The sequence below is a fragment of the Mandrillus leucophaeus genome, unplaced genomic scaffold, assembly GCF_000951045.1.
Source record: "Mandrillus leucophaeus isolate KB7577 unplaced genomic scaffold, Mleu.le_1.0 Scaffold1065, whole genome shotgun sequence".
Lineage (NCBI taxonomy): Eukaryota > Metazoa > Chordata > Mammalia > Primates > Cercopithecidae > Mandrillus > Mandrillus leucophaeus.
In genome coordinates this window covers 701,039-710,294 of record NW_012098821.1, presented here as the reverse complement: position 1 = coordinate 710,294, position 9,256 = coordinate 701,039, and the positions used below count along the sequence as shown (strand labels likewise).

General features: G+C 36.3%; 1 protein-coding gene across 1 annotated transcript in view; it reads right to left on the bottom strand.

Annotated features, from left to right (window-relative positions):
• Window positions 1–3,978: 3,978 nt before the first annotated feature.
• The window catches only part of MMP26 (matrix metallopeptidase 26), a 323,658-nt gene continuing 318,380 nt past the window's right edge, over window positions 3,979–9,256 (bottom strand). Inside the window, exons 2-7 of the mRNA XM_011984784.1 lie at window positions 8,094–8,336; window positions 6,532–6,752; window positions 5,654–5,802; window positions 4,907–5,032; window positions 4,277–4,438; window positions 3,979–4,189 (exon numbers count right to left, since the gene is read on the bottom strand). Of these exons, the coding sequence (XP_011840174.1) occupies window positions 4,161–4,189; window positions 4,277–4,438; window positions 4,907–5,032; window positions 5,654–5,802; window positions 6,532–6,752; window positions 8,094–8,192 (786 nt within the window). The 5' untranslated portion in view covers window positions 8,193–8,336 and the 3' untranslated portion in view covers window positions 3,979–4,160. The remainder of the gene's footprint in view (window positions 4,190–4,276; window positions 4,439–4,906; window positions 5,033–5,653; window positions 5,803–6,531; window positions 6,753–8,093; window positions 8,337–9,256) is intronic.

Sequence of the window (9,256 nt, the reverse complement as noted above, 5' to 3'; positions counted from 1 at the left end):
TACTCCCTATTAATTTTTAACTGTGTATGTTTAAGGTGTACAGAATGATGACTTGATATACATATATATACACACACACACACACACATTTACATAGTGAAATGATCATTACTGTGTGCATGTGTGTGTGTGTGCACACACGTGCATGTGTATGGTAAGAGCACCTAAGCTCTACTCTCTTGGCAAATTCTCAGTATACAGTTTCTGTGGTTTTAGTTCTTGCTCATATTGGTTTATCCCTCACTTAAAAAGAGTTCCCATTTCTACAATATTATTAACTCACTGCTTTATCTCATTGATTTATCCCTCACCTGAAAAGAGTTCCCATTCTACAATATTATGAACTGTGGTCATGCTGTATATTAGATCTCTAGATTTATTCTTCCTGTGTAACTGCAAGATTGTACTCTGAGCTACTTTTCCGCATTTCCTCCACTACCCGGGCCCCCAAAACCCTTTTCCAGTCTTTATTTCTGTGTGTACTTTCCCTTTCTTATTCTCTCACTGACACATCTGTCATGTCTTTCACTTTTTAAAACCCCTTTATTGTCTTTTCTCTATTCATTTTCTTTTGGCTCTATTTCTAGGTCATTGACAATGATTCTTTGTGGTTCTTGTTGATTTTAGTACAATTTAATCACACTGAGGTTGAAAGAGAAATAATAGAAAAGAACTGGAAGTAACAGCAAGACTGTTTCAAAAGGCAGAGGCATGAATCAGCTTATGTCACACATTCACCTATTCCAGGTAATTAAGGGAGAACTACTGAGGATAAGACCATTTTTTTTTACAGCCTCTCTAGTATCCTAGCTGCAGTTCTCAAAACCTATTCTCTGCTTATTAGCTTATCGCTTATCTTAAAATCGCTGAAAATTATTGGTACAAGACATTATAATATTGTAATAAATTTAATTTTTTTCACAGATGACAATAATTCTTTTTTCCTTTTGCATAAATGGTACATCATCTTTCTCATAATTTTACTCTCTTTAGTAAACTATATCCACATACAAACTACACTAAAATCTACCAACTAATATTTATAATCTAAAAATAAACACTTACCTGAAATTTAAACATAACACAATTGAATCAATATGCCTAGTTAATTTGCAATCAATAGCCCATTTCTCAAATGATCCACAGTTCCATTTTGTCTTTCTCTGACTAAACTTTTCTTCACTATATGTAAAGTTGTATTTTCTTTCTGTTCCTACGTCTGTGGCTTTCTCTCTCTTTGTCTCATTTTATGTATAGAAATATCTTTACTATTTTTTCTAGTCTCCTTCCCGCTTCCATTTTTTTCTATTTTGTTTTTATCTAAATTTGTGTCTTTTCAGTATGTAATCCTCTATTTTTTCCAGTCCCTTTGATTGGCTGTTTCTTTCTTCTAATTTCTGTTTGTGTTTCTATGGTTTAAGTTGTTGCTCTTATTGGCTTATCTCTCACCTGAGAAAAGTTCCCATTTCTACCTGAAAGTCAAACCCGTACTGATTAAAGATGCTACAATTTTGATTCTCTATGAACCTCAGGTTTTGAAAACCTTTGAATCTGTGAGTAGTGAGGCTTGAATGCTTCCACCATCTCTGTAAATACTCCTGGTTTCTCCTGGCAAAGAAAATTAGGGATTGGTGTCAGAGTCTGTTGGATCCCCAGAGATGAAATGGCCACAGAAAGCCCTTAACCACAGGTATGGCAAGAGCATATGATCATAAACTGAAAATAGTAGAAAAGCATCCCTGTTTTCATCCACTATTCCTAGTTCTTTCTTTCAAATTTAATAGTTTTCTCAAATGAGTATAAGAAAGTAAATGTATGATAATTACTGTGATCTAGAGGAATACTGAAATTTCAGCTTTAATTAGGGGCATTGTACAGAACAATGATGATGAAGTGCAATGATAAGTCTTTCCATTATAAGAGGTTTACCACATTTCACTGAACAGAGTAGCTTATTAGTCATGTGCTTAATAAGCATTTATTAAGCAACAGGTTTCAAGGAGGCATACTAAGCACTTTAAAGGCAAAAGCTACTATCTAGTTCATTGCTACTTCCTCAGTGCTTGGTAAGAAGCATGATCTCCCAACACATTTTTTTTTCTTTGCATATTGGCTATCCTACCTCTTTGCATTTATTTATAAATTTTAGAAACAGATTATCTCTTTCTATCAAGATATATATTGAGACTATTATTGAGAATGTGTTGAATCTATAGATCCATCTGGGGAGAATTGACATGTTTAGAATATAAGACAACTAATCCAAGAACAGGAACTTCAATTAATTAAGGTCTTTATTTTTTCTCAATATTATCTTATACTGCTCTGGAGATTGCATATTTTACACTAGGTTTATTCTCACATATTTGGCATTTAACTGTGCTAATGTAAATAGCATGATTAATTTTTTTTCTAAATCTTTGGGACTGTTATGTAAAAATAAAGTTAATTTGTCTTTTTTCAGAAGAACTGTTGAACTTATTTTTTATTTTTAATAAGTGACCTGTAGTCTCTAAGGTCTTATTTTGCACCAAATCACACCTCCACAAGTAATGTCAGCTTCTTTCTCTCTTATTTAAAATCTTAATTATCTTTCTCTATATTTATCGCTTTGTTGCATTGGATAAGATCTCCAGTGCATTTTGGGGAGAAGGGATAAAAATTGTTTACTTTTCTTTTTGCAGATATCACAGGTATGGTTATTAACATTTCATCATTAAGTATGTTTGCTAAGATTTTTTGTACCTGCATTTATCAAAGAATGTGGTCATCTTCTATTTTTCATGTGATAAGGGATTTTGCCAAAAATGGATGCTGAATTTTATAAAATTATTTTGGGTTTATTGAAATTCATGCTTTTATGATACATATTATTTTTCTTTAATATCATGTTAATGAGATTAATTACATTGATTTATTTTCAAATATCAATGTTGTCTTTCTGGAATAAACTCAAGTTTGGAATGCCATTTTCTTTTCTTTATTTATTGCCAGATTTGGTTTGCAAATATTTCATTCAGGATTTTGACATCAATGTTCATCAGTAAGCAAGGCCTGAAATATTCCTTACTGTAATATATTTGTTATGTTTTGCTATGAGATTACACAAAGCTCTAAAACACCTGAAGAAATATTCTTTCTCTTCTCCCCAGGAAGATTTTGCATATGCTAATATTTCTTTTTTTAATTAAATGGCCTTCCCAGGGTAGTTTTAATTATGGGTTTTCTAGTTAATCCTTGCAGACAATTCAGTTTTTCTCTTTGTCAGTTTTAAAACTAGTTGTGGAGAGATGTAATTAAAGACTACATTATCCAACATTTATAGGACCATTTAGATCTTCTATTTATTCTTTTACCAATTTTTGTAAATTTTATTTATCTAGGAATATGTAGTTTGAATATACATTTTGATATTTATTGGTTAAAAGTTATTCACTGAGTATCTTTATAATTTTTCAATGTCTGCAGTAGTCGCACGGTATCTGCTTTTCTTGTTACTCATGTTGTTTTGACATGCATTTTCTCTTTTATACTACTAGTGTCACAGCAGATTGACAGTTACATTGGTCTTTCAAACAGTCAACTTCAGAGGTTAGGTTCTCCAGAAGCAAATACAAAGGGAGAGTTTGAGATGAAAAGGACTTGTTAGGAATTAGGTGTTGATTCAGCTGCCCTGAACTTAACTTTGGTTAAGTGATTTAACCAAAGTTTCATAGCTAATAATTAGATAAGCCACTAAACCAATTGGTCTCAATAACTGGCATATTAAATACAGCATAGAAAATAACATTCCTTAAACTCTACCTGTGTAGCAAAAGGCAAAGGTCTATTCCTAACCTTATGCTTTCTTTTCTTGCAGTCCCATGGCCATCTCTGCCAGAGTTCTCCACTGTTGTGTACACTTCTTTCTTGCTCTGATCACAGTGGTTGAACATAGCAAATGCTGAGACGTATCAAATTGTGAGGACAAAATGTTATTCTTTAAAACAATCTTTATTGTGACTCAGTAGTGTTTTGAGTGTTGGTTCAGCTAACCTGACTGGGTTGCATTCTTTAGGGCTTCATCCTAGCAGTTGCCAAGGCTGCTGTAGTGCTTTGAGTTTTTGGTCCTCAAATAAATTCCCTGAAAGGACAGGTTGAATAAGTCCTCTGTGCCAGCATTAAGGCATGTCAGATGAACATTTTTCTCCTATGGAAACAGAAAAAAAAAAAAAAGTAAATTTCAGGTGGAATTTTCCTGCCCAAATCTCCCTTCTCTTCCTTGAACAGCACAGACCATACAAATGCTGGATCCTTTGGATATCATCGGCACTGAGCTGGAAGGTTCCAGGGTCGTGATACCAGTAAGTGGGGTACATTATGGAGCTCTGATTCCCAGAGTGCTGCAGGCCCAAAGAATGCCCAATCTCATGAGTTGCAACCAGGAACAGATTATATCCTGAAAAATTGTAGAAAAAAATATAAAATTAACTATGCATAGGGAATGCAGAAAGTGTGTGAAAAAGAACAAAGAAAAAGGAGAGAACAGAACAGGAGGAAAGGGCTAATGTTCGAGGGTAAAGGAAAAGGTAGGCAAGGAGGGAAAGAAGGTAAGTAGAAAACAGAAGGGCAAGATATTTGGACAGATAAACTTGAAGCAAAAAAGACACATGGAAAGAATTGAGGGACTGATAAATAGAAGCAAAGAGATAAGAAGAAAAAAACCCCACAATCTGACAATGTGTTTATTATGGGATCTTCTGTGTTCAGAAATGATCCCACAACTCCTCACTTATGAAGAAAAACTGATTCCTCAGCCAAATCTTCCACCTCACCCTGACCACTCTGGATCCCTAAATGGAGACCATCAACACTGAAACCCAGGTTCCCAGAGAGTTCTAGCACTCCCACCAAACAAGGCATTTACCAGTGTTTGAAGTTGACCAATGTTCATTCTTGTCAAAATGGACAACTCCAGGATTTCCAGAATTTGGTAAAAAGGCATGACCTAAGATACCACCTGGCCCATCAAAGGGCCAGCCATCTTCATGGGCTGTGGACGACAGAAGCTATGGTCACGATGAGGGTGGAGGGAGAAACAAGGGCCAGAATAGTCTTAAGTAACCCTCAGAGACTTAGGATACTGTGCAACAGTCTACCACTGGGGATGTGAAAGGGCTAAGGCATTATCTATGCAGAGAAATAAGGTGGGGCCAAAAATCTTCCTGCTCTCTTATCTAGGGTAAAAAGAAAGATAGATGGCAGACACTGAGTAAAGCTTATAAGTTAGACAATAATAATAATGATAACCTCTTTTCAAAATGGTAGGGAAAAAGGGAAAGAGAATTTAAACTCTGAAAGTTTTTATAAGTAGGTTGGATCAACTTTGAATAGCATTTCAATAGATTTGGGAGCTATACATCATCATTTTTGGAAAGAAAATGTGCAATACCCCCACCATATTCACACTGCAGCCAACACCACTTCTTTTTTTATTGCTTCATTTTACTAAAAGTGTCTTCCCTGTGTTACAGGATTTGCTTTGCATTAGGGTTTTTTCAGACTTTTTTTCTCAGAAACTTTAATAGAGGAGCTGGGTTTTTGTTTAAGGATGGAAACCTTTGTCCTTTACACAGGGCATATACATATCCTTCTTCCTATGTCAATTTCTTACCCCACTGCCAGAAAGAAATCTTGATGTCTGCATCTTCATTCTGCACTTGCTGGAATATCAAAGGGGTCACATTGCTCCAGATGGAAACTGCATTATATATACTGTCTTTCACTGTGGATGGCTTCATATCATGTGGGTAATTGATAATCCTGAGGAAAGTAATCTCTAAATGAAAAAGTTCAGAGGTATGGGAATTATCCTAGCTCTACACATGAATAATTCTACTTTAGGGAGAATCATTTAATAGTTTTAGGATTCATTTTGGTCATTTATAAAGTTGAGCTAATTTCAGACTAACTAAATCAGAAACTTAAGAAATTAAACATGCAAATACATATTTCTAAGAATTTTAACAATATCCCACATTATTCTTAGGTCAGCTAAAGTCTAAAAACAACAGCCCTATCTGGTGGTTGCAGACAAATAAGTAAATAAAACAATGTGAACTAAGTTAAATTAAATTAAATATACAGTATTCTACATAGATTAAAATGTATAGCATTCTACATAATTTAGTACTGTTTGCTTTAGATATCTCAAATATATTTAGAATCCCCCAAAAAAAGAGTAACCTAGGCAGAAATTAAGTTTTCAAAATTGTGCCTTAGAACCATCCACACACTCACACATTAAAATTAAAAAGAAAAGATTTAACAAAGGGAAAGGATACTGGTTATGCTCTCTACTTTCTAAAGAGATGGTTAGAGGAACTTAGAAAAGGATCTGGTAGTATTGTCTTCTCTGAGGGAGATTTTGGGCTTTGAGTGGGCTGCCAATGAAAGCAGAAGACAATAGAGTTGCCTCCAGGAGAGACCTGGTAGAAAGCCCTTTAAGGTCATCACCCTACACATTATCCTCTAGACCTTAATAACAAGCACCTGTAAGTTAGAGTGTACTTATTCCACTTGCATCTTCCTGGTGAGATGGAGGTGTTGGACCCATCGGGCACCCCACAGCGGGGCTGGTGCAGCAGGGCATGCATTTGCATATCAAGTCGGCCTGTCCCATTCCGATGGAATTGTTGCAGGAGCTGTATTTGTGTCTCCTGGGTAAGGAGTGGTGACTCCTTCTTGGTCAGGAAAAATTGATGGAAATAGTCCTGAATCAGATCAAGAAGGATGAGTACTAAGAGTCAATAGGGAAGACCTATATATTAATTACCCTGGGCATATCCTTCTTTGAGGGTCTCAGATGGATGGTACTTAGTCTGGCCTTCCTAAGTCTCCTGTTCTCAGTGAGATGATGGCAGCCATCCCTGATTCTTTATGCCACAGTGAAATGACATTAAGGACAGGTGACAGAATAAAAATAACCTGGATAAGCTGTAACATTTTTTTAAAGAGAAAAAGCTTCCAAGTTGTAGGATGGAGAAACCCAAGTATAAACCACATGAAGGTATTACCTGGGAATTGCCCAGGGAAGATGGCCTCTGGTCTTTCTGACTGATGGAGGTTTTCTTAATCAGGACAGAATCAATCACTCCAGGACATAAAATTTGGCTGGTTCTGCATTCCCCATTTCATTCGCATTTACTTCCATTTCATTTAGCGACTTTTAAAGAGCCCATTGTTTACCTATTCCTTGTCTCCACTGATTTTTCTGCCAGTCTGGTGTATTAAATGTAAACTTCTAAAAACAGAAAAAGCGCATTGTATTGTAATTAGGCTTTCTCTGTCTATATTTGAACCCTAGCTGCACTCAAAATACTTCAAGGGCAATGCTCCTATCTGGTACAGCTTGATCTATTCCACAGTTCTTATGGGTACTTGATGTAAACCTATTGACTGTTTTTTTTTTTTCTAAATTATATGACTGCATTTTTATGTCTTTGTTTTATTATCAGCTGAACTGGGCACCAAGAAGCAAATGACTTATTGTATTGTTCTGAGCTAAACATTAGCAGGAAATTTGACTAGGTTCCTATACAATTACAAAATACATGACTGCAACCAGTTATAACATTTTTTAGGTATTTTGGATGCTTAAAAGGTTTGGAACAAATTCATAATTTTTTTAGAAATTGAAAGTGTCTGGTAGACCCACTGAGAGATTACTCAGTCAATGTGAAGGTCACATTAATTCATTTGAATTATTTCCCCTGATCTCTCACTACTTAGCAGGCTCAGAGACCTATAAACTGGAGTGTTCACTATGCCATTTAGAAGACTAAGAGAGTGAGAGATGAGCAATGGGGCTGAATTAGGCACAGAAGGCACAGTGACTAGGGCCCAAAAACACTTTTAGGGGCTACAAAAAATTATTTTTTTTTTCTTAAAATTAGAAGAGTAAAATGAACACACAGATTGAATAAAATGTTTTCATATATAATATTAATGTATGTATTTATCATTATACCATGCAGTCACACATACACACACACACGAAATAAGAGCCCACAATGGTCACCACGTAATAATGTGGTCCTGAGTCATTCACCTACCTTAACAAAGTCCCATCCTTTATGGACTGTAGCAGGGGGCACTGGAAGGGCGAAACACCAGGGCAAGAAGATAGTAACTCTTAAGATGACGAGCTGCATGTCAAACACTCATTTGTCCCACTGCTTGAATTCAGGTTCCTAACTTGGGCCACCGGACCTTTATAGCTGTGCCAGCAACATCCAATGACTCACTGTGCCAGTTTGGCCTTTCTTTGAATTTGTAAGTGGCCTCATCATCCATACCTGCTGAGGGCAGAGTGACCAGCATGCAAGGGTGACAAAAGCAGCCATGGGATTTATTTTTATGCTCAATTCACACCTGATGGTCCTCAGCATCCTGGGCCACAGGTTTGGTTAAAGAAATACAGGTCAGTCTCAGAACATAGGGGGCAGCATTTTTTAAAATGGAGGGAAAAAAAAAAAAAAAACAAGAAACAGGAGGTGTGTCTAAACTCATTACAGCTTTAGCTATAGAATAATTACTTTACCAGTCAGAGACATTCAATCTTGCTCCAGAAGCTAAAAAGAGAAAAAAGAATAAAATCAAGGGAAATAAATAATGTCCCCTGTAATAAAGATCCAGATCAGAGTATGAAAATCTCCAAGACCTATACAAAAGAGATCTAGAAAAACACAGAAAGAGGTAGTTAATAGCTGTATGTTGAAGAAAACAAAGCACTGATAATAAGTTGACACACACACACATCTATAGATGTACATGTATACATATATGTACAGATACATATACATATATATCTCATAGCAAACCATTTCAGCTCATTGCCTTAGAAATCACACAACTTGGCTGGGTTCAGTGGCTCGCACCTGTAATCCCAGAACTTTGGGAGGCCGAGGCGGGTGGATCACCTGGGGTCAGGAGTTTGAGACCAGCTTGACCAATGTGGTGAAACTCCGTCTCTACGAAAAATACAAAAAATTAGCCAGGCATGGTGGCATGTGCCTATAATCCCAGCTACTTGGGAGGCTTAGGCAGGAGAATTGCTTGAACTCGGAAGTGGAGGTTGCAGCGAGCCAAGATTGTACCATTGTACTCCAGCCTGGGCAACAAAAGCAAAACTCCGAAAAAGAAAGAAAGAAAAAAGGAAAGAAAGAAAGAGAGAAAGAGAGGAAGGAAGGAAGGAAGGAAGGAAGGAAGGAAGGAA